This window comes from Empidonax traillii, unplaced genomic scaffold (assembly GCF_003031625.1).
Source record: "Empidonax traillii isolate 1590-97213 ecotype Southwest subspecies unplaced genomic scaffold, ASM303162v1 scaffold12:size2584012, whole genome shotgun sequence".
NCBI lineage: Eukaryota > Metazoa > Chordata > Aves > Passeriformes > Tyrannidae > Empidonax > Empidonax traillii.
In genome coordinates, this window is record NW_020955205.1 from 1,973,314 (window position 1) to 1,996,643 (window position 23,330).

General features: G+C 53.6%; 3 protein-coding genes and 1 non-coding gene across 18 annotated transcripts in view; 3 read left to right on the forward strand and 1 right to left on the reverse strand.

The window, feature by feature from the left end:
• Window positions 1–12,519, forward strand: part of CPEB1 (cytoplasmic polyadenylation element binding protein 1) — a 37,446-nt gene extending 24,927 nt beyond the window's left edge. For 9 of the 12 annotated variants that reach the window (XM_027889439.1, XM_027889455.1, XM_027889463.1 and 6 more), the window contains 9 exons: window positions 4,851–5,065; window positions 6,642–6,891; window positions 7,175–7,288; window positions 7,395–7,499; window positions 8,366–8,502; window positions 9,565–9,763; window positions 11,200–11,294; window positions 11,492–11,572; window positions 12,279–12,519. In XM_027889439.1, the coding sequence (XP_027745240.1) occupies window positions 4,851–5,065; window positions 6,642–6,891; window positions 7,175–7,288; window positions 7,395–7,499; window positions 8,366–8,502; window positions 9,565–9,763; window positions 11,200–11,294; window positions 11,492–11,572; window positions 12,279–12,392 (1,310 nt within the window). In that variant the 3' untranslated portion in view covers window positions 12,393–12,519. The remainder of the gene's footprint in view (window positions 1–4,850; window positions 5,066–6,641; window positions 6,892–7,174; window positions 7,289–7,394; window positions 7,500–8,365; window positions 8,503–9,564; window positions 9,764–11,199; window positions 11,295–11,491; window positions 11,573–12,278) is intronic. The other 3 variants (XM_027889448.1, XM_027889411.1, XM_027889430.1) reach the window with 2 other exon arrangements.
• A 1,945-nt stretch (window positions 12,520–14,464) lies between these two features.
• Window positions 14,465–17,058, forward strand: RPS17 (ribosomal protein S17). The gene is made up of 5 exons (XM_027889553.1): window positions 14,465–14,576; window positions 14,779–14,930; window positions 15,307–15,412; window positions 16,456–16,521; window positions 16,929–17,058. Exons 1-5 carry the CDS (start codon window positions 14,574–14,576, stop codon window positions 17,007–17,009), a joined length of 408 nt encoding a protein of 135 aa, XP_027745354.1. The 5' UTR covers window positions 14,465–14,573; the 3' UTR covers window positions 17,010–17,058.
• On the forward strand, window positions 15,054–15,181 carry LOC114060527. The gene has a single exon (XR_003571909.1). It is a non-coding gene; the product is annotated as a small nucleolar RNA SNORA71 (small nucleolar RNA).
• A 485-nt stretch (window positions 17,059–17,543) lies between the features above and the next one.
• TERB2 (telomere repeat binding bouquet formation protein 2) lies at window positions 17,544–22,813 on the reverse strand. 4 transcript variants are annotated; one of them, XM_027889522.1, is made up of 7 exons: window positions 22,255–22,813; window positions 21,470–21,551; window positions 20,141–20,286; window positions 19,085–19,143; window positions 18,115–18,203; window positions 17,917–18,002; window positions 17,544–17,842 (listed from the first exon to the last, which is right to left on the reverse strand). In XM_027889522.1, exons 1-7 carry the CDS (start codon window positions 22,316–22,318, stop codon window positions 17,697–17,699), a joined length of 672 nt encoding a protein of 223 aa, XP_027745323.1. In that variant the 5' UTR covers window positions 22,319–22,813; the 3' UTR covers window positions 17,544–17,696. The 4 variants fall into 4 exon arrangements, with proteins under 4 accessions (XP_027745323.1, XP_027745341.1, XP_027745315.1 ...); XM_027889540.1 differs by having other exon boundaries at window positions 17,544–17,816; window positions 17,917–18,005; window positions 22,255–22,812; XM_027889514.1 differs by having other exon boundaries at window positions 17,917–18,005; window positions 22,255–22,809.
• Window positions 22,814–23,330: the final 517 nt, after the last annotated feature.

Below are 23,330 nucleotides of genomic sequence, written 5' to 3' on the forward strand. Positions count from 1 at the left end.
TTTTTTTTTTTTCCCTTTACAAGCTTATTTGATGCATGACAAAAGAAACTGCACTGTATTCAGTCTCCAGGCTCTTGGTCATACTGCTGCCCTGCCCCAAATGTGTACATGGCTCTGCAGCCTCTGGGCCTCAGGTGTCACCTGGTGGGAGCAGCAGCATGGTGGCACTGAAATCTGACTCTTCTGCTTTAGTTCTCTTGGTAAGAGCTTTCCTTTTATTTCTGCAAGGGGATCCAAGCAGAAGGGTGAATTTCCAGTCTTAGTAGTTGGTGGATGCAAGGGAGGTCTTAAGTTTACCATCCTTTCTGTCCTGAGTAATCTCCCAGCAGATAAACTTCTGGTGTCTCCTCTCTGGAGGCTGCAGTGTGGCTCTGTCTAACCTTACTGGGGGTGCCAGCCGGCAGAATTGACCCTCTGAAGGCCTTGGCATCATGGACCTGCTTGGACAAGTCCTGGACTCTTCTAAATAGGCTTTTTCCAACCCTGCAGTGAGCTTTGAGATGCTGGAACATGTCTTCAGAGCATGACTTCAAAGAGCGCATGTGTGTATGTGCTCCCCTCACACTCGGGGCCGTGCCAAGCGTGGCACGGAACCGTCTGCACTCGGAGCCTGCAGGTGCCAGACGGTGCTGGCAGCATAAAAACTGGGGCCTGGCACACCCTGCTCCTGCAACAGGATTGCTATTTCCAGCCAGGGGGGAGCTCCCACTGATGTTCTGAGTGTGGGGAATCAAGTTGAACAGAAGGACCTGGGCAGCTGTCAGGTGAGAGGGATTTTTGCTCTGGGAACAGTTCAGTTGTTACATAATTTGACTAAAATGGAAGTGTCAACACTGATCTCCTGTGGGCTTGTTCTGCTGGGTGATCTCCCACAGAGCCAGGCAGAAACACTTGTTGAGAGGACAGTGTGGCGGTGGCAGAGCTTCTGGTCAACTCTGATTGTCAGGAGTAAATTCAGTGGATGCTCTGTGTGGTGCTTAGTGCCGTGGATTAATTGACAGGAAGAGCTATGTGCTCCAAGGTCCTGGGCATGTGATGGGAGTCTTAACTGACAGGTGGAAAAGTTAAAGCTGTTCTGAGGCTGCTTGGATTGGGTATTGGGCATTTTGCTGTTTGTTGGGACACCCTTCCCAGAGCGTGCTGTGAATTGCAGTTTATGCTGATGGAATGATCTGCTTGAGACCGGGTAAACTCATGTTAAAAGTGGTAGTTGAGTGGTTAGTAACTGGATTTAAAGGATAATTTGGGGTCTGTGGGCAGAGTTGGCCTCGAGTTAAAACCAATGCCCTGTGAAACCACTACTGTGGGCTCAGTGTAGCTGCTTATTTCTGTGAAGTGTCTGGCTTGGGTGTGATGGCTCCAAGAGGCTTGTGCTCCCCTTGACGTCTTTAGGAACCCTGGGATGATACAGGAATTAAGGTGCATTGCAACAGCATTGGTGTGACAGCATTTACTGGGAAAAGCTCAGCTAAGGAAGAGGAGTTGTTTTTAAAATGCTCCTTCTCCAGTGAGAACCTTGTGTGCCCGTGACCTGGCAGTGCCACGTGGGTGTCATGGCTGCTCCACAGAACTCCTAAACCTACCAGTGCTGGTCTGACGCGCTCGGAGATGGAGCAGAGTGCGCTGGCTCCAGATCAGTCGACAAAGCTGCAACAGTGAGTCAGAAGTCAGCACCGAGTTTCTACTAAAAACTCCTTTCCTGCTGTCCTCTGCAGAGGAGCATTGGCATGTGCCTCCCTTGTAGAGCTGAGCAAAGGCAGGGAAAGTTCCAGAAGCTCCCCCCTTGTGGCTGCTGTGTGAGCTGTGGATGGGAATCATGTTGACCCTTAAGTTAGAATTTCCCCTCCAGATGTGAAAAATACTTAGTTCTTTTGTTCATTTTCTTTTCTTCTGAGTGTTTCCCTGATGTTTGCTGCTTCACTTTGGGACTGTCAAGGATGCTCTTGACATCAGGAGTTGCTGATGCATCTTGCTATGCACGTTGGGAATGGTTATTCCCTTCCATGAGCTGTCTGATTGAGAGGGGACACAAGGACAACTTTCCAGGAAGAACTGTGGCCACAAGGACTTTTGAGGGCTTTTAGGTGGCCAGTCTGTGCTGGGCTCTTGTGCCCCATGCCCCGGAGGGGTTGGGTGGGTTGGAGAGGAGAGTTAAAGCAGGATTCCATGGGAATGGGGGTGAAGAATAAAATCTGGTGTCTCAGGCTGGTGTTTCCTAGTCCACATGACAGACTGGATTCAGGGCACTCAGCCTGGTCACTAAGTAACTGTAATGGAGGAAATGCTGAGCATGGCTCATTGCTTTTCCTCCTCATATCCCTGTGAGTGTCTGTGGGTACCAAGTGAAGCTGAGTCAGGCCTCCTGGGGTGATGTGGGGTCTCCCATGAGCTCAGTGTATCCTGCAGAGTGTGTAACCAAGTGCTGCCTGTGCAGAGCTGTCAAAGCTGCTGGAGTGGATGGAATCCCTCTGCATTAACAGCAGAATATCAGTGCTTCCAGGACATGAGGTTAGGAGTGGGGCAGTTGGAGCCAGCGGGATTTTGCCTGGTGGTAAATGTCCAGACAGTGGATCCCTTTAAAGGCCCGTAATTCTGCTACTCCAGTGTACTCCTACTGGCTTTACTGGTTTTGTAGCTGTGGTGAGAGCTGAGCATTCCTGGTGGAAATGTGTAAGTGGTGGCAGGGGTAAGGCTGAATAAATGGGGCAGAGCAGCTGGACCCCATAATGCCTTTGGGAGCTTCTGATGAGCCCCCAAACCCTTACTGGTGCATCCTGAATGGAGTTGTGGTCCCTCATCTCCAGTAACCAGGAGATGAGGTGCAGGACAGCATTGCCTGGTAGTAGTCTGCCTGGTACTTGCTGCTCCAGGTCTCTGGAATGCTGTGCAGCCGGGGTCAGCACAGGCTTCTCCCTGCCCGGCGTTCCAAACCCACTGTCCTTGTTTGCTGGGGAGGAGGAGGGTGTCAGCGCGGGAGCGTTTGGGCCATGGGATCAACTGCTTTGCTTTGCCTCTTGTGCTGTTTAGTGACTAATCAGATTTTGGAGCCTGTCGGACAGATTCAGCTCTCTCCCCAGAACAATACACCGACTGTATTTTTAAACACATCACGTGGCTTCAGAGAAGTCGGTGGAGCAGCGTAGTGTGGCTCGCCTAGGCTGGGAGATGCTCTGCCCTACCCTGAGCCCTGACTAGGAGGGAGCAGCCTCTCCCTAGCTCCAGCCATCTTCATTCCCTGGCCTCCTGGGGCTCTGCCCAGGTAAGGACTTCTGGGCCAGCTAGGATTTCCCGTGGCTGCAGGGCTGGGTGTGAGCACAGGTGCTACTGTCAGGAGAGCCAAGGGCAGGACGTGCCTTTCCAGGTGTGGTCAGAGGTGAGTGTATAGCCCTGTGCTGTAGCCAAAATAGGGGAAACTTGCAGGGATAAGGCTCTGCAAATGTGGGAAGATGCTGTGACTGTCACTCAGGGCTCTATTGGGTTGAGGGAGGTGCTTCAAGTAAAAGATCTACCTGTACCTGTCTGGTATCTCTGGTGTTGTGAGGTTTCTCCCTAAGTGTGAGACTGGAGATGCCAGTTCCACAGCAGGTGTGCCTCTGGATAACGCTGCTTGGGAGAGGTACATCCCAGCATCTCACCTCAGGCACCTCAGCAGCTTTCTCTGGTGCTGACACTGCATTGTCCTGGTGTCTGACCGTAATGCACTTGAGCATGATGGCACTTTTACTTTCCTGCTTTGGAAGGTGTTTAGGATAATTAATCCTCATCTGCACAGGAGCTTCTGAAAATCAGGGTTAAAACCCTGTGGTCCAACTGGCTGAGATCAGGTGGGGCTGGAGGATCTCAAGCAGATCCCAAACTTGCCTTGCTGAAAACTGAAAGCTTCAGGACAAGCTGCTTTGTTTTTCAAGCTCTGAATAATTGAAACAATTTCTGAACACTTTGCTCTTTCCATTGGGTTTGGGGACACATTCAACTTGCTGAGACTTGCTCTTTTTTGAATAGAGCTGGCTGGTGTTGTGCCCCTGTGGGATCCTGCGTGGCTAAGTCTGCCCTGTGCGCCCTTGCCTCCTGGGTGGCAGCTGCCTGGACATCACTGACTGGGACATGACTTCTTGACTCCTTGGTGGTCTGGTGCTCTGTTTGCAGAGAGGAATTCTGCTCAGTGGGAGGCAAACCTGCTGTGTGAGGGAAGCAGTCTGGCACGTACCTGTCTGTTGGCTCTCGGGCAGAGGCCTGACCAGACAAGCTTGTTGTGAACACACACCAGGGACGGGGCTCGCTGAGGGCTGCAAAGTCTCTCTGTCAGCAGGCCCGGCTGGCACCTTCCTGGCTGCCCATAACCAACTTCTGGTGGGGCTGATGTGAGGCAGTATCCCACCTCTGAGCCTGGAAATGCCTTCTGGTGTGTCAGGTGTGCTCCTCTCAGCCTGGCTCTTGGTGTGTGCCCCCACTGCTGGAGAGCTGCACCCCTGGCTCCCAGCTTGCTCCAGCACAAGCATCAAGAAATGGCATGGACTGGTCAGAGAGGCCTGTCCAGAGCATCTCTGAGGTCCATATCCGTGTTTTGAGGTTTCTGATTCTGTCCCAGATGAAGTGGGATTTCTGGCTGATCTCAGTTTCAGGGGATTAGCCCACCCTCATGTTTGTCAGCCACACCAGGCTGCTGCTGCTGGCTCTGGCTGTGCAGCACCATGGCACAACTGATGGCAAAGAGCTGTGGAGAGGGTTGGTACCTGCCAGAGGTGTCACCTCCTTGATATTTGTGGGCTATCAGGAGCCTAGTGCCAGAAAAGCTGAGAGGAAGGTGGTGTGTTGTGTTGCGGCACTGACAGACTCTCTCTCTGTTGCAGTTCTCAGCATGCTGAGTAACCCTCTCGGGAATGTCCTAGGGAAGCCCCCACTGAGTTTCCTGCCTCTAGACCCCATTGGTTCAGACCTGTCAGAAAAGTTTTCCACGCCGTCGCTGAGGAACTCTCGCTCCCTCCTGGATTCCCGCTCCAGCAGCCCCTCGGACTCTGACACCAGTGGGTTCAGCTCTGGCTCCGACCACCTCTCAGACTTGATCGTAAGTTTAGGTCTTGCACCCACTCTGTGGTTCCTGGGATCTTGCTGCATTTCTCAGGAGCATGGGAGAGCTCGGGGGGGCTGCCAGGGAAGGGAATGCTGGAGAGAGTTATCATCCCACGCTGACACAGCATAGGGTTTGGGAGAAGGGCTGCTCATGCAGTCCTTCAGCACAAACCAGTAATACCCTTATAATTTTTCTTTTAAATTAATATTTTTACCTTAGGACTCTGTATTTGCAGCCCTGATGGGTTTTAGTAGCTCCCAGGGAGATCTGAGTGCTTGAGCTGGTGTGTGGCAGGGTGGATATCTGTGCCTTGATTCCAGCAGGGAAGTTGCTGATGAGCACAGCTACCTCCAGGCTCCAGCTTGGACTTCTCAGGAGCTCCTGTCTCTGCCTTTCATTGCCCTTCCCATTTGCTGACTGCACTTCTCCATCTCAGGGCTGTTTCTTCTTGAGCAAACTGGGTCTAGCCTGCTCGTGTTCCCTAAAGCACAGCTAAATTTGGAAGTCAGGGAGCACGGCGAGTGTTAGTCTTGCTGCCCTAGTCTGTGCTGTGCTGTGTGAGCAGTAGCTCTGGGTGCCAGCAGAACAGCCTGGTTCCAGCCAGCTTGGGGTGCTGCTGCATGACCTGGCCTGGCCTGGCCTTGGCACAGGAGGATATAAAGCCAGGAACTGTTCCTAGCTTTGCCACGGTGTGGCTGTGGCCTTGATCCCTTGGTCAAGGGGTTGGGATGTGTGTGAAGGACACCCATCCCTGTGTTGGAATGGGTGTGAAGGACACAGTTGACTGGATGTGGGGTTGATTTTGCTATGATCCACCCTAGAGAATCAGGATCTGCTCTGGGAGTGGCTGCAGCACCCTAGGCAAGGATGGTGGCAGGCAGTGCAGGGCACAAGGCTCTGTGCTGGCCTTGTTTGGGAAGGTCAGGTCTCCTGGCACAGCCCTGGCATGGGCAGCTGCCACAGGGATGGGTCTGCAGCACATCTGGCACCATGAGCTGTGCAGTGTTTCACACCTTTGTTACTCCTTCAGTCTATGCTTTCCCTCCTTCTGCCCTGGGCAGGGCACGCGCAACCTGTGCGTGGCTGCAGCCAGCAGTGCCCACTCCTTGGTCAGGTGGGCTTGGAGCTAGGCTGAAAGGTGGGATCCAGCTGGTGCCTTTGGAGCCTGTTGGCACTGCCAGTGAGCCCTGCCCACTGAAGCCATTCCTCCATGGGTGGCTGGTGCTCCCTGGGGGTGACAGTGTCCTTGGGGTTGTGCAGCAAGGGGGTGACTGTTGGCTTTGTTGTCTCTAAGGTGCCTCCTGCTTAACAATCCCTGCTGGTGATCATGACCACGGGAGGAATGGCTGCAGGGATAGGCCTTTGCCATGGGAGTTCTGGTCCTGTCAGGGTGCTGGGGCAGATGGGGAGCTGCTTTTCTGCTTCTGCCAGATGTCAGAGGGGCTCAGGAGATCACTGAGAGCTCCCTATCCTGCCATGAGTGAGGGCACAGCCCCAGTGTGGTGCCTCTCCACTGGCATTTTGTGTTCTTACTCTGGAACTGGATTTCAATGTGGCCTTTCTCTTACAGTCAAGCCTTCGCATCTCCCCACCTCTGCCCTTCTTGCCTCTCAGTGGGGTGTCAAGAGACCCCCTGAATATGGGAGTGGGATCCCAACTGGATCAAGATCAAACTGCCCTGGCTGCAGTAACTTCCTCCCCAGCCAGTGCATCGAAAAGATGGCCTGGAGCATCTGTGTGGCCTTCCTGGGATCTTCTGGACTCTCCAGAAGACCCTTTCAGTATCGAAAGAGAAGCCCGGCTTCATCGGCAAGCGGCAGGTGAGTTGGGGGCGGTCATGGCAGGCTGCAGGGCCTGGGGATGGTCCCAGACTTCTGGGAGGGCATGAAGGTGTGTCTGTGCAGGCACCATGGCTGGACATGAAGCTTGCAGCAGAGTAGGGCTTTCTCTAGGCACAAGCCTGGCTCTGACTGTACCTGCTGAGAGAACAGGCAGGTGTCTGGGCAGCTCTGTTCAGCCTGTAGTTGGGGAATATGGGGGAGACCTGTGGGAGAGTGGGAAGGAAAATGGTCCTGTACTGAGTGTTACTGGTGTCTGTCCAAGCTGTGAACGAAGCAACCTGCACCTGGAGCGGGCAGCTGCCTCCCCGAAACTACAAGAACCCTGTCTACTCCTGCAAAGTGTTCCTGGGAGGAGTCCCATGGGACATCACAGAAGGTGAGCTGTCCCTGGCCCCACGCCAAGGCCTTGAGTGTTGACTGGGAGGGTGCAGGATGGAGTTGTTGTGGGGCACACTGTCTGACCTCTCTTCTTCTGCCTGTAGCTGGGCTGATCAACACTTTCCGTGTTTTTGGCTCCCTGAGTGTGGAGTGGCCCGGTAAGGATGGCAAACACCCACGCTGTCCTCCCAAAGGTAATATGCCTAAAGGTAATAGCGACACGGTAGGGTTACTTTTTTCCCATGCTATGTTACAGCACGGATGCTGGGATGGTACGGCTGCATGCTGGTCACTGGATGGTGGTACAAAGCACCCTGGGTAATGTCCTGCCCTCACCTGGGTCTGCACCTGGGCTGCAGAGTCACTCCCCACCCAGCATCCCCACCCTTCCCCAGCCGGGTAGATAGAACTGTAGGGTGATGGGAACCTTCTCTGGGTTGTTTCTGGAGCTCCGAATGGGGCTGTGGCTCCAGACAATAGCTGGTCCCTGCTGCAAGCATGTGGTGAGTCCAGATGGGCACACACAGCATACTGACAGCCTGGGGACCGGTTAGCCAGCAGTGTCCAGGGCCTGATCCTGCCTGGAGCAGCTAGACTGACATGTCGTGTAAGCAGGAACAAGTTATGGAGTAGAAAGTGACTGTTTGGTGCCCACTGGCCCCGTTCAGTCACCAGAGCAGTGCAAGGCGTTGCAAGGACACTCACAGAAGTGACTTTAAAACCCTGGACTTACATTTCTGAGTCAGGATATTCTAAATGTGAAGCAGAATCCATTTTTCTGCAGACCTCACTGTGGCCAGGCTGGTGATGCCCACTTGACTTGTCCAGGTGTGGTTTGTGCATAAGAGACAGTGGCCCATGTGGACATTCTGCCCCTTGTGCCACGGTGCGTTTGGGTTCTTCCCAGCTTGGCCATACTCTGGATTGTACAAAGAGTCTGTTAGGGACAGCAAGAGCTGTCACACAGATACTTCAGGTGGCATCTGAGTGATTTTGAGAGTGTCTGCAAACTGGGATGATGCCTTACTTCTCCACCACAGTTCTAACAGCTGCTTCTCTCCCTTCCCTTCTGAAGGATACGTGTACCTGGTGTTTGAGTCAGAGAAGTCTGTGCGTGCGCTGCTCCAGGCGTGCTCCCAGGACCTGCTGAGCCCCGACGGGCTCAGTGAGTACTACTTCAAGATGTCCAGCCGCAGGATGCGCTGCAAAGAGGTGAGCAGAGCCATGAGAGCAGCGGAGGATGTGGATGAGATCCTTGGAGAAAAGGAAAGCAGGGCTGGAACAGCAGCAGCAGGAGTGCTGGCTCCTGGCTGGCCTTAACTGGTGTCTTGCTGTGATGGGGATGTGTCAGGGCCGTGTCTGTGCCCTTCACAACTGCTTGTGTTAAACTGACATGGAGTTCCTGAATTGGTGACAGACCTGCCTTCAGCTTCAGTTAGCTGGAAAGGAGCATAGGAGCAGGGAATTTTACTGCTCCATGCTACTTCTAGCATACCTTTGCTTCTCAAACCAGACTGGAATCCCTGTGATGCTTTGTCAGGCCTCCTCTGCTCATAAAACTAAAGGCTTTCATATTCCCCAGTCAGATACTTTGGATCCCAGGTTGTTCCCCAGTGCAACCTTGTCTGGCTCTGAGTTGTACTCTGGAAGTGCTGAGGCTGCTGGAGGCTCCATTTGACCTTCCAGGAAAGGGGGACCTCAGTTTAGGGACCACTGCCTGAGTTTGGGTAGTTACATCATGGAGATACAGCTCTTACTTAGACAAGCACAAACTAACTTGCTCCAGACAGCCCTCTGGGTGTCTGACTGTGCTTCTGTGCTTAGGGATTGGTGATTTAGCTCTGCCAGAAGCTTCTCCTCTCTGGAACCCTCCATCAGCTGAGCAGATGGGAGCTCCTGTTGGAGTTGGCTGTGGGTGGGTTGTTCTAGTGATCCCCTCCAACAACAGGCTCCTGTGCTGGGAGTCATCGCACTGCATCATAAATACTTGGTGCCAGAATGTGGATTGTCTCCTGGATGCCAGCTCCAAGGGACTGGTGGCTTGGATTCCAGTTTGGCTGGAAGCAGGAGTTGGTTTTGTTCCCTTGTGGGGCTCCACAGAGGTATTTGTAGCCCCAGAGCTGTGGTGCCCTGGATGTGGACCCTGAGTAGCAACAACAACGCTTGCAGCTCAACGGTGTGGTCTCAGGGTCTGGGGTGGCTCCTGTGAGCTGAGGACACAATGTGTGGCTCTGCAGGATGTGGCTGACCTGCCCTGTATATGTGTGGCTCCAGGTGCAGGTGATCCCGTGGGTCCTGGCTGACAGCAACTTCGTGCGCAGCCCATCACAGCGGCTTGACCCCAGCAAGACAGTGTTTGTGGGGGCTCTCCATGGGATGCTCAATGCAGAGGCCCTGGCAGCTGTCATGTATGACCTGTTTGGAGGGGTGGTCTACGCTGGCATCGACACGGACAAGCACAAGTATCCCATTGGTAAGTGACAATCTTGCCAGGATCATGCTCTGAGGAGTCTGCAGCAGTGCCCTTGGCTTGTCCCTCAATTGGAAGGCTGCCCAGGTGCCAGGCTCTGGGAGCAGATGTCTGTTCAGCCTCTTCCGTAGTCTGTGCTTCTTGCCTCCTGGCCATGGGGAGACAAGACCAACCTTGGGGAGAGCTGTCAGAGTTGATGTGCCTGGGAACTGGAAGATCTTAGGTTATTCCAGAGCAGCTTGAGGGTTTTAATATCTCTTTAGGCATTGCTGAAGGGTTTCCTGCCCTTGTTTGGTGCTGTTAATGTTTGTTGGATGCTGCTGCAGCTGCTCTTCCATCCCTGGAACTGAGACAGCTGTGGGTCTTACACTTTAGGCTCTTGTCACTGGAGCTGAAACATGACATGTTTCTGGGGACAGCACTGAGGTGACTGGTCTGTGTGGGAAATGCCCTACAGTGTGTACCTGAGGATCAGCTTTCCAGGCTCAGGCTGCAACATGTCACAGACTTGAGGAGGGACTCAATCTCCTGGTGTTGCCAGGCAGGAACAACATCAGAACTTGATAGTGCAGAGCTGTCACTGCTTGTCACTGTCCTTGGACAGTGGTCAGGCTTTTCTGGGCAAGTCTTGGGTTTAGAACTTGCCCATGGTGCTTGAGAAGCCCTTGAAGTGTCTTTAGTGGGACGGTCCCAGGGGGGTGGGAATGGCAGAATGACTGTGAAAGCAAATTCTGTGAGGGCATGACCCCAACCTCCTGTGCTTCATGCAGAACCTGGGTATCTCCAAGTAGGCAAGATCCCTTTCCCAACAGCTCAGTGGCACTTTTGCCCTTGGAGCTGTCCTAAAGTCACAGTAGTCTGCACTCAGTTTTGGTAACTGGGGCCCTTCTGCCTGTGTTCTGTTCCGTGCTCTGGGGAGGGGAATGATGGGTTTGGGTGACACTTGGTGCTGTGGCTGAACTGGAGGAATCTACTGGTGTGTCAGTCCTGGAACACCAGGCACTCCCCTTAGGCCCAGAACAGGAACTGGGTTGTGTTTTCCTAGAGCTTAACACAACTTGGCTAGAAGCAAGTGGTGCAGGAATGATGTGGACTGGCAATGAGGCTGCAAAACACAAGGGTCTGGGGTGAGGGGGAGGCTGCAAAGAAAAGCTGCTGAACTGTCTTAGCACCAGCATATTCCAGGTGCAGATGTGGAGCTGCTGCTTTGATGCCCTCAGCAGGGCCCTGCCAGCCTCCCTCCAGCTGCTGCCCCTCCTGGGAGTGTGGGGCCTGGGGAAGGAGACAGGCAGAGCCCCCAGGCCCTGGAGACCATCTTCCTGCCAAAGCTGCTTCACTGGCAGTGGCTGAGCTGTGCTGGGGAAGGGGTGGTGCTGGCAGTGGCTCCCCCTCAGCCCCCACTGGTTCCTGCCTAACACTTGTGGTCCGGCTCATTCCAGGGTCAGGACGCGTCACCTTCAACAACCAGCGCAGTTACCTGAAGGCTGTGACTGCTGCCTTTGTGGAGATCAAAACCACCAAGTTTACAAAGAAGGTGAGTGTGGCTGGTGGGGCAGCCTGGAGAGGGGGATCTGTGTTGTGGCAGGTGCTGCTGGGGGTGCCACAGCCCACAGGCAGAGGGGAAGTGGGGAGCTGACAGCCCAAGGGGGTGGCGGGAATGGACTTGGGGTACCCAAGGAGTGAACAGTCACCCCAGCACTGCTCTGTGCCCACTGCCTGGTTCTCCTGCAGGTTCAGATTGACCCTTACCTGGAGGACTCCATGTGCCAAGTCTGCAATGCCCAGCCTGGTCCGTTCTTCTGCAGAGACCAGGTAAGGCTGTTTCTCTTGTGCCAGGAGCAGTGGTGTTTGTGTTGGTGTCCAGGAATGCCTCTTGTCCCTTCCTGAGGAGGCAGGATGGAGTTGCCCTGGCTGGGGGTGAGCCCTTGTTTCGGAGGAGGGGCAGCTCTGGTACTCACCTGGAAGCACAGACACCTTTCCCTCTGCCTCACTTTGGGAATGCTGTGACTCTGCTGGTGTTGTGCCAGTGTATCAGGGCCTACTGTGGGATGGGCTGGCGTCCCTGTTGGGGAGGGGAGGCTGCTGCTCTGCAAACTGTGACAAGCTGGAGTCAGTGTGTCACCCTGAGGTCACTCCTGGGGCTGCCCAAGGCACAGGGAGCTCTGACTGACCTCCCCTCTCTGTGGGCAGAGGAGCTTGGCCAGGGTCTGGTGTCTTCCCATGGAGTCAGAGTGGGAGATGAGCAGCAGCAGGCTCTGCTCAAGGGACAGAGATGCAGGGGACTGGGGGCAAAGCCTGGCTACTGCTCCACTACCCAGGCCCTGACTTTAAAACTGTTCAAAAGATGGAAGCTGGGCACAACATGCTATCGCTGGCATTTCCTCCCTCCAATCCACGGATCCACCATGCTCTTGGGGGCTGCCACACCAGGCAGGGAGGGAGGAGAGAGGTTGCTTTGCTTCTGGTGGCCCTTTGCTGCTGGAAAGCCCACAGTGTTGCTGCTCTGCTCTCCCCACAGGTCTGCTTCAAGTACTTCTGCCGCTCCTGCTGGCACTGGCAGCACTCCATGGAGGTCCTGCGCCACCACCGCCCACTGATGCGCAACCAGAAGAACAGGGACTCCTCCAGCTAAAGGGCGCCGGGGCTGCCGCAGGCGAGTCCCCTGGAGAACCTGCTGAGTGGGGAGCAGGGAAGCGCCTGCCGGAGCCAGGCCCGGCGGGAAACGTTCTTCCTGAGGACTGACGGGGGAAAAAAAAAAAAAAAACAAAAAAACAAAACAAAAACAAAACAAATCTTACATTCATGTTTGCACTTGCTGGTCTTTTTGTTTCTGCACTAATGCACAGTGAGTTTTGTTGGGGTTTGTTTGGGGGTGTTTTGAGTGGGGGGGAGCGCCCCTCAAGCCATTCTGCAGTTCCCAGACTTTGGTTCCTGGTTTGCTGATGAGAAGCAAAAATTGAAAATGAAGAAAACCCAACCAACCAAGGGCCACGTGTCGCGGGGGTGTCGCCGCAGGCGCCTCTGCCTTGGTTTTTTTATTTTTTAAAGGCGCTTTTTTACATTCCTTGCAATACTGGTGGAGAGAGCGCAGGTCTCATTGGTCATTGTTTTGCCGTTGCCATACAGTGCCTTTCCATTCATTTACCCCCACCTGGACGGTGTGACCTGGGTGTTCAGCTGGCGTTTTTTACTGTAACAACAAAGGAGACTTTGCTCTTCATTTAAACCAAATCATATTTCATATTTTACGCTCGAGGGTTTTTACGAGTTCCTTTTTACACTCTTAAAAACAGTTTTTAAGTAGTTTGAAACGAGAGATTTTTTTCTTTCCTGGCAGCTTTTAACATTATTGCAATTTGTGTCTGGGGGCTGCTGGCAGGACCTTGTAAATCAAGGGGTTTGCAACAGGACAGGCCGGGCTTTGTTTTTGGATTTGGAACTGGATGGGATGATGATCTCTGAGCTGCTGTATATAGTTTTAAAATAGTTTGTTGCACTTTTTTAAGTTGCACTTATGGGGGGTTGATAGAGGTTTTTAATCACACGAAGTCACAGGACTTAAACCTTTTCTTTTTGTAACAAGCTAAAAAAGGGCTGCGTTTGGGTGGATGATGAAGATTCCTGGGAGCCCTTTCTCTTAGAGGGGACAAGTAATTTTCTTTTCCTTCCCGAGATGTGTGGAGTAACAGTGCAGTCGACTGAGATGCTGCTGCTGGGATTTGAGACCTTTAATTATGCCAATTGTTTTTTGTTACTTCTCCCTCTATCGGAAGCTGTGTGCCAAAGAACCAGTGTCATAATTTCTCCCTCTTTAGTATGATTTTTTTTTTCTTTTCTGCTGAGCTGATGTTGCATTGTTGCATATCCCAGCTGCTCTTTGTGGGGTTTTGTGAAGCTGTTTGTGAAGTCTCTACCTCATTGTAGTATATGCAGGCAAGACTGCACTCTCCTACAGATGCGTGGAGTAAGCTGTGGTGTAGTTTTTGGCACATAATAAACACGTTGCAGCAAAAAAAAAAAAAAAAAACAACCTTTCTTGTGCTCTCTACTTCGGGGGTGTGGGGGATGTCTCTAAATTTGGGAGCGCTGTGGTGTCTCTTCCCAGAGGTAGGGGGAGGGGTATGGATGGAGTTCCAGATGCTATCGGTGACTCGGTGGGAGGGAGCTCTCTCTGCTGGGAGGTGTGTTTTTAGATCCCACTTTACTAGAGGTGCTCACAGGACCCCTGAGCTCTAGCTGGAGCTTCTCTACTTGCAGCAGCAAGTTATTTGGAAGGGCCTGTGTGCTCCCACGCTCAGGGGTGCAGGGGTGACACTCTGCAGGGCTGTGTAGTGGGAGAGGGACCCCAGGGCTCCTTTCTGTGTTCAGGGGGAGGGCTGAATGGGACTTGGGGTGCAGTGGGGGCTTGGGGAGGGGGTAGGGCTTTGGGCTCCTTCCTTGTGCCCCTTCCAACTTTGCAGCCACCCACGTGTGGTCGGCCTCCCCTTTGGGGCTGTGTGATGAGAGTTTGTGGGTGCTCTGTGTCCTTCATCCTGACCTATCCTGGGGTGTTGTGGTGCCCCAGACCCGCCTCCCGGGCTGCTCCCTCCCGCCCTAGGGACGCGGAGCGGTGTTGGGTAGTCCGGGGCGGGCGGCGCTGGGACCCTGCGGAGCCCCCGGACCTTAGCTCCGCCCATCGAATCATAGCCACGCCTACGACCACGCCCACTACGCCCGTGTAGAGACCCTCCGAGCCGCCAGGGGGCGCTGTGCGTGCCGTGTGCTTCCGGCGCCTCCCACCTCCGTCCGCTCTCTTTGCGCGGCCGCCGCCGACATGGTGGGTCCGGGCCCCGCCATCCGCCGCCATCCGCCCGCCGGGCCGCGGCGGCAGCGCCGGCGGCGACCGCGGGGCAGCAGGGGGAGCGGGGCGAGGGGCTGCGGGGGGCGGCGGGCGTCGGGATAGCCGGGTGAGGGGGCGCTGGGTGGGGAGGCGCCGGGCCCGGGCTCGGCGGGGCCTTACCGATGCCGGCCCCGCGCAGGGACGCGTCCGGACGAAGACGGTGAAGAAAGCGGCGCGGGTGATCATCGAGAAGTACTACACGCGCCTGGGGAACGACTTCCACACCAACAAGCGCGTGTGCGAGGAGATCGCCATCATCCCCAGCAAGAAGCTGCGCAACAAGATCGCGGGGTGAGGGACGGGGCGTTCCGGATGGGGTTGGGGCACTGAGGGTGTCCCCGAGGGCGAGGGCACGGGGAGGTTCCGGGTGGGGTTGGGGCACTGAGTATTTCCCGGGAGGAGGTTCGGGACAGGCTCTGCATTCGAAAGTGATCACGGTCCTGCCTGTGGCCGGGTCATCGATAGTGCAGGGAGAAGAGCGCGAGAGCTTTCCCGTGTTTGGGGGGGTCTCTGTCCCCCCCAAACCCTGTTGCTGTCGAACACTTCGTCCCTGATGTGCCCCGGAGGCGGCGGCTCCATCCCGTCCCGCCGCGGTCCCAGGGTTGGGGGTGTGGGGAAGGGTGGTGGGAGCCCCGGGGAACCCCTGGACACCCCCGTGTCCCCGCAGGTATGTCACCCACCTGATGAAGCGGATCCAGAGGGGCCCCGTCCGCGGCATCTCCATCAAACTGCAGGAGGAGGAGAGGGAGAGAAGGGACAACTATGTCCCCGAGGTGAGGCTCTGCCGTTGCTCCCTCCTGCCTCGGCACATCTCCATCAGTGGGCCCAGATTCCTTTAAAACAAACCCTCAGCTTAGAGACGAGCTGAGGAGGGTTTGGATCAAGGGGGCTGAGATGGAGCCCTCCAGACCTACTGCCTGAGGCAGGAAGGGCAGCTGATTTCTTGCGTTTTGGTTTTGCTAACTCTAAAAAGGGGAGGAAATGACTTTTTGGGAGGCAGGAGGATATTTCAGAGCAGCTGGAAACCTGCCCTACAGCTAGTGTTGCTGGAGAGGACGAATTGGTGGCACCCTTTCCCCTTAGCCCTGTGCTCCAAAGGGGACAAGGTCCCACCTGTCACCTGGGTGAGGCGCTCCAAGAGCATTTCCTGTGTTCTAGGGACTTGATCCTGTTGCTCCCAAATCCTGTGGCCTTCAGGCACAGTGCATCTCACTCCTCTCCCACATCTACCCTGGTGGTGCCAGGGTGTGGTTACCTTTGTATCCAAAGATTGCAGGGAAGGGACCCGAAGCAGGGAAGAAGCATCCCTGTTGCAGCTGTTAGTACAGCATCAGCTGAACTTGCACTGTTTGTGATTTCTTAGAAAAATCCTGGTGTGATGTAGCTCTTGGGGAAGGAAACCCAGAGAGATGGAGGTTTGGGGTCCAGAGAGGGCTGGAGGAGGTTTCTCTGGGATTAAAGAGCAGGAGAGTGAAGGTGGGACACACTGTGGGCTACTACTGGTGACTTGTCAGGACCGGTGCAGTTGTGGGCCCAACCCCATCTCCTCAGCAGCCTTGGCCTGGAGCATCCTGGGCCTTGGTTTTCCAAAGATTTGCCATAAAACAGGCTCTTCTTCCATAGTGTGGCCTCCTACCATGTTCTGTCAAGAGAGCTGGGCTCCATCAGGGTCCTCTTGGCTCTTCTTCTGGAGCCCTTCCCCACAGTGGGCAGGGAGATCCTGTCTGCAGTGGGACAGGACCACAGTGGCTGTGGGGACACCCAGGGGGTCGTGGGGCTTTATCAAACCACATCTCTCTCTCCCATCCATCCCCAGGTCTCTGCTCTTGACCAGGAGATCATTGAAGTGGACCCAGACACCAAGGAAATGCTAAAGCTCCTGGTGAGTTGCCTCAGTTACCCTCTGCCTGGTTGGTGGCATGTCCCTGGCACTGCTCTCACTCATGTTGGCTGAAGGCTCCATCACTCCAGGGACATGGTGGGGCTCCCTCTGCCCTGGGTCCTGTGGGCAGATTAATTCCTATATGGCCTTTGGGAGGGTAGGGAGAGACATGATGGCTTTGCCATTGGCAGGGTGGGTGTGCTCCTTGCCCTCCCCTCCAAAGATTCCCTCACCATTGAGCTGATCTCCAGAGTGGGGTGATCTCCCCCTCTTAAGGAGACTTGAATTCCCCCACGGTGCTGCCACAGCACCCTCTCACTCCTCCCTGAGGGAATCTGCTCCCCATCCTCAGTGGTCACTGGGCAGGGTGCAGTTGCTGATCCCGTTGTTCCCACGTTGTTTTCCAGGACTTTGGCAGCCTGTCCAACCTGCAGGTGACACAGCCCACGGTGGGGATGAACTTCAAGACGCCCCGAGGAGCGCTCTAAGTCCATCCCCGTGTGTCACTTTTCCAATAAACATGGGGAAACCACCTCAGCCTACCTGGTCTTTGGACACTTGTGTCCCTGGGGATGAGAGAGGGTGGGTTCTCAGGTGTAGACGATGCAACACATTCCTGTTTGTGGCATCTTGTTGGGTTCTTTCCTGGCTGGGGTGTGAGGATCAAAGTGGTATTTTAGAGGCTCTCCTGCTTTTGGGGCCATGGGAGAGGATGACCATGGTGGCTCCTTGGAGCTTGTGGGAACATGTCCCAGGTTTGCGCTTTCCTGAGCAGGCAGCCTACAGTCAGGCTGTGCCAGAATTAAACTTGCTTTTTATAACCCCACTGGTCACTTTTAAGTTCTTCAATGAAAGGGAAAAGCCTTAAAATTACTTGATAAAATAAAAGGAAGGAGACCTCAGTGTGTCCCCTCAAGGAAAACTGTTCACAGCCATAGTTTAAACCCCCCTCCTGGTAGCAATAAAATGACAAAAGGTTTGTGTTTTGGAGAAAAAGATCTGTATTTGTGTTTGTTGTGAAATTTAAGTAGCTACTTAAAGGAGAAAATATTTGCAGTAGATTTAGCCAGTGTTTAAATACACATTGAACATGTTGAGCTGCAGTCGGATAATTTATAAATCCTCTCTGGTAGCTCTTAAATTAGGAAGTTTTTACTGCTCCATACACCTATTTGTTACAATTTCCTCTTCATTTTGGTCTTCCTCTCACAGTAAATGCTAATTTTGGTTTGAACCCAGTAGGCCTCATAGCCTGACGTGCCAGGGATGAAGTCGTGGAGCTCCCCTTCGTATTTCTTCATGTCCTGGGCAGAGGTGTAGCCTGTGCAGGGAAAACAGGCTCACCTAGGTCCCTGCTCCCCCCCTCCATCCACAGGCCTTTCCGGGTGTATTTACCTGTCACCATGTTATTTATTGGGTATTCCTGGAGGGCGCGGTATGGAAATCCTCCCTGGGAAGGTGCTTCAGAGTCTGTTTCTTCGCTGCTGTATCAGAGTGGGGGCAAAAAAAAATTCTATATGTTAGTTCCTGTGCATTGGGATCACTTGGAATTTGGGGGGTGTCCAAATCCCACCACCCAGGGCGGGAAAATACCTCTTGTCCGTGTCTAGCGCTTCCCCCTCTGGATCTTCCTCACAGCCATTTCTTGCTGCCTCCGGTTCCTCTGTTGGATTTCCGTTGGGCTGTGAAAATCAATGCAGGGTTGAGTTAAAATGGTGCCCTTTGTCCCCCCCAGAGCACCTGGGACACGCTCCAGGAATGGAATTTTAGGGCTTGTGATTTCAGGTGTAATTTAGAGTTTAACTTTAGGTCTAGGCATATTTTTGCTTCAAAAGTGCTGGGAAGTTGCTTTGAAAGGAGAGGGGGCACAAATGAGAGGGAAAATACTACCCCAAAGGATTGAGCTCTGCCTGTGGTGATCAGAGTCCCTGGAACTGTGAGTTGGGAGACTGGGCATCTGTCTGGACAAGGTTTTCCTTGGCCTTCCTTTCGTTAGTAATGTATTTATAAAAACACTTACTATCCTTTACAGACGTGGCCAGACTAAGTTATAACTGAGCTTTTGCCTCTGATTTACTTTCTGCCTGACCTAACAACTTGCTAAACACTTCCTGAGTTGCCTGCCCCTTTTTCCAAAGATGACACACTCTCCTTTTTTTTCCCTAAGTTCCTGCGAAAGCTCTCTGCTCAGCCAGGCCCATCTTCTTCCCCTCTGGCTCATCTTCTGGCACCTGGGGACAAGCTGCTCCTGCATTTTCAGTATTTTTTTTTTAAGAATGTCCAGTTTTCATGTTTTTGTTTTTAACGTCAGCTTTACAAGGAACTTCCCACACTGCTGTCCTGAGTAAACCACAGTCAACCCTCTGGAAATCCAGGGTAGAGGTTTTGTTGTTGACTTTATGGAGTATTAAAAACTCCATCATCTTGCGGTTGCTGTGCCTCCAACTGTTTAAATGAGACTTGATCCTCTATGTGGGCTGATGGTCTGGGATGAAAACCAGGCTCCCTGGAGTTGATACAACCCTTATTTTTTAAGCCACGTTTGTATGATTTCTCATCTTACCTTTTCTTCAAGGACATCCACCTGCTCCCAAATAAAACAGCCAATTTTCTTTCTGATTTCTGCCAAGAACAACAAAACAAATGTCTGAGAGCATTAAATAATGGGACTGTGGCATTGCTGCCTGAGTGAGGCCCTGCAGGTGCCTCAGAGGACAGCAAGGCCAAAGTGCAAGGTCCTTCCTCTGGGCAAGGGCAATTCCAAGGACAAATCCAGGCTGGCGGAATGGAGTAAGCACAGCCCTGAGGAGAAGGACTTAGGGGTGTTGGTGGAGGAGGAGCTGGACATGTCCCAGCCGTGTGAGCTGGCACCGAGAAATCCCCCTTGCCCTGGGCTGATCCCACAGTGAGGGAAGCAGAGGAGGGGGGGATTCTGCCCCTCTGCCCCCTCAGGTGAGACCCGATCTGAAGTGCTGCCTCCAGCTCTGGGGTCCAACATCAGAAGGACTTGGAGCTGCTGGAGCGAGTCCAGGTAGGGCCACAGAGATGCTCCAAGGGCTGGAGCCCCTCTGCTCTGGTGCCAGACTGGGAGAGCTGGGAGTGTTCATTCTGGAGAATAGTCTGTGGAGACCTTAAGAGCCCCTTCCAGTGCATTAAGGGGCTCCAAGAGAGCTGGAGAGGGACTTTGGACAAGGGCCTGGAGGAACAGGGGAATGGCCTTAAGCTGCTAAAGTGCAGTCTTAGATTAGAGATTCAGCAGAAATTTTTCACTGTGAGTGGTGAAGCCCTGGCACAGAGCAGCTGTGGCTAACCCAACCCTGGAAGTGCTCAAGACCATGTTAGACAGGGCTTGGAGCAACCTGGGATAGTGGAAGGTGTGCCTGCCAATGGCAGGGGGTGAAACGAGATGAGCTTTAAGGTCCCTTCGAACCCCAAACCGTTCTGTGATTCCGTGATAATAGACGGAGCATACGCTGCCTCCAGGGAGGAAGAGCCACTCCAGCAGAAGGAAATTCCCTCCCTGCAGAGAAGTAACTGATGGTTCTGGTTTGCACCAAGGCTGAGCTCGTGGGGGAACCCCCTGGAGGGAAAACCCAAATGGATATTTTTTTTCCCTGACCTTCTTGCAGGCAGGCAGGGGGCAGGACAAAGTGGCCCAGAACCACTGAAGGCTTCTCCGAGGTGCCAGCGCAGTCACATGCTGAGAGATAACGGGAGTGAAAGACTGTGGCTCTGCCCTCCAAGTATCTGAGACTCTTGTGTATGCTGAAAGAGAAAAAGAGAGCTAGTTTCCAAAGGTGAACCTAGAAACAAAACAAAACCAGAAAGTTTAGAGGGATGTTGTCGTTAAAACCAGCCTGCTCTGATATTTTTGCAAAAATTACTTAATTTTCTGTGATTTTCTATCTATGGGATTCTAGCTGCCAGCAGCCTGGAGGAAGAAGACCATGGACTGGGTAAACATATTTGTAGGGATTAAGTGGCCCCACTCTGCTCTTGAGGTGAAAATCCTTTAGGGAGGGCAAAAACCTGACTTCCCTTTATTTATTCTTCTCCCTGCTGGTCCCTGCTCACACAGGTGAGTGAGGAAGGGCAGGTGGAGGATGCTCAAGTTCTCACCGTCCTCCTTAGAGGGGAACTAATACTGTTTGCTGGATTCAACAGTATGGATAATGATTACATTTTCCCCAAGAAATTATTTAAGTATATAGATTGAATATGTATTTTATACATATTTATACAATATATAATTATGTATAATTCCCCTGGGGGAACAGCGCAGTCAGGCAGGAAGTGTGGCGGAAGGAATGTCATTCTGGGTTTCTTGGAATTTCTCTTGTGCAGCTGGAGGGGGTGGCTGAAGGATACCAAAAATCCAAGCTAGTTTTAAGCACTGGTGTGTTGCAAAGAAGCTGCTTAGTCCAGCCTAGCAAAGCCTGCTGGAAGCATTGCAGCGCTCTTTACCATATATTGACATGACAGTAAATAAATATTCACTGATATTGAGGAAGTGAGAAGTCTTTCCCTATATTGTTCTGGAACTCTCTAATCTTTTATATTAAGCATTTCTGTCCTTTCCCAGGCATTTTTACCCCATGGTTCCTTTCAGAGTTAACTTACACCAGCTTTTTACCTCTGGGTTCCTTCCTTGGGGGTGATGCCACCCCTGCTTTAGATCCTGTTTTTCCAGCAGGCAGCGGGAAACCAGTACAATTATTGTCATTTATATCAGAGTTAAGCCCAGCTCAACACATGGATTTTTTTTTCTGTTCTGTCTGTCTACAGTGTGGCATGGGTGTGAGTTTCCAGACTCCACCAGGCAATAAAACCCTGGCAGATCCATACCAAAACTTTAAAACACCCCACCGACTTTTACAGGATGTCGGTATCCAGGAAATACTTCCCATTAAATACATTAAAGCCACAGACAAATGCCTCCATCACCCACCTGCGGGTGTCAGGGTGGGTGGCGTCGCTGCTGAAGAGGTACTCGGCATCCAGCCAGTCGGTCAGTGCCCCTCCACCGGCCACTGTGGGGGACAGGGGGTGAGGGGAAGGTGGGCATCCCAGAGGTTTCCCACTTTGGGATGACCTGTGGGACGTCTGGTTGTGGGGCTGCAGGGATGGGGCCTGCAGTGGGAGCTGTGGTGGCTCTGCCATGGCTGTGGGACTCCCACTGCCCCACTGAGGGTTCAAGGTTTTTCCTCAGTGTGGAAGCACCATGGGCTGTGCTCATACAGGTGGGGCTGGCCAAACCTATGCTCTGCCTCCCATGGGGGGCTCAGACCCACTGAGGGGTGACAGGGCTGTGTTCCCCCCTCATCCCCACTGAGGGTGCTGAGGCTGTACCCCACCAAGAGGTAGTGGGGTCATGCTCCCACCCCATCCTCATCCCCACTGATGGGTGGCAGGGTTGTGTCCCTACTGCTCTGCCCCACTGAGTGGTGATGAGGCTGTGCCCCCCTCCTCATCCCCACTGAGAGGGGACAAGACTGTACTCCTGCTCTGCACTGCAAAGGGATGATGGGGCTGTGTCTTCATCAAGGGGTGACCGGGCTTTGCCCCCCCTCCTTAATCCCTACTGAGGGGTGACGAGGCTGTGCCCCACCACGCTGTTCCACCCCACTGAGGGGTGACAGGGCTGTGTTCCCCTCTCCATCCCCCCGCGGGCTCCTGCCAGCTCAATGCCCTCGGGGCTCCCCCCCCTGGCTCCCTCCCCCCGGTTCCCCTCACCCCAGAGCCCCCGCGGGCCCGGGCTGACGCTCTGCGAGAACCAGGCACGGCGGCCGCGGAACATCGCGGCGGGACAGCTCTGAGGGGAGGCGGGGCCGGCCCTGAGGGGAGGTGGGAGGAGGCTGAGGGGCGGCGCCGGCGGGAAACCCCGGCCGGTGGACGGGAGGAGGAAACGTCGTGGAGCTGTGCCGGGGGAAGTTTAGGCTGGATATCAGGGAAAAGTTCTGCCCCCAGAGGGTGGTCGGGCACTGAACAGGCTCCCCAGGGCAGCGGTCACGGCCCCAAACCTATCAGATCCCCAAGAGTGTTTGGACAACGCCCTCAGGTGCAGGGTGGGACTGTTGGGGTGTCCTGTGCAGGGCCAGGAGCTGGACTTGAGCCTTGTGGATCCTAAGTTGTTCTAAAAGTTTTTCTCCCAAAACCACACATATTTCATTGACTCGGGAAACAGCTGGCTTGCAGCAGATATGCTTGTATTTCACAAGGCAAAAATGAGGCTTGTTTTGTGCTTCAAACTTCCCAAGATATATCCCTCAGGATATTCCATCTGCTGGGAACTGTCACTGAAGAACCAGGAGCAGTGACATATCTTGGGTATCTTGGAACCCCAAGGATGCTGGATATAACAGGGAAGGTGTTTCCAGACACTGAAACCCAGAACAGCCTCTGGGATGGGCATGTGCTGTTCTCCCACAGACAGGGGATTTTTGAGTAAACCATCAAAACATTTCCCAAGTAAGACCAGAAAAATGCCACAGATGCAATCAGGGCAAAGACTTCCCCAGTGTGGGAGGATGCTAACACGTCCTTTTGAGATGCATCGTCCCACATTGCCTCCACAGTGTTTTCAGCTTCTGAAGTTGACTCCACTTGTGTCCTAATTAGGATGAAGCTTTTGTTTTTTCTGGAGAGGCTACCCAGCCATTACTCTCTAATGCTCTTGAGGATAGTAAAGGTGGAGCAGAGATGGTGGAAAGCACCTTGGTGGCCTTTCATGATCCACAGGAGCCCAGAACATGCTCCACAGTTCCTTGGGCTCACACAGCAGGTTGAGCTGCTCTGCAGAGGTCTCTGGA

Excerpts from the sequence above, each read along its gene's own strand:
- RPS17 (XM_027889553.1), top strand. Across the intron at positions 15,413-16,455 it reads GGGACAACTATGTCCCCGAG|GTCTCTGCTCTTGACCAGGA; the intron begins GTGAGGCTCTGC and ends ATCCATCCCCAG. Across the intron at positions 16,522-16,928 it reads AGGAAATGCTAAAGCTCCTG|GACTTTGGCAGCCTGTCCAA; the intron begins GTGAGTTGCCTC and ends GTTGTTTTCCAG.
- TERB2 (XM_027889514.1), bottom strand. The coding sequence starts at position 22,318 with ATGTTCCGCGGCCGCCGTGCCTGGTTCTCGCAGAGCGTCAGCCCGGGC. Across the intron at positions 18,006-18,114 it reads GCGCTAGACACGGACAAGAG|CAGCGAAGAAACAGACTCTG; the intron begins GTATTTTCCCGC and ends ACTCTGATACAG. Across the intron at positions 17,843-17,916 it reads AATAAATAACATGGTGACAG|GCTACACCTCTGCCCAGGAC; the intron begins GTAAATACACCC and ends TTCCCTGCACAG.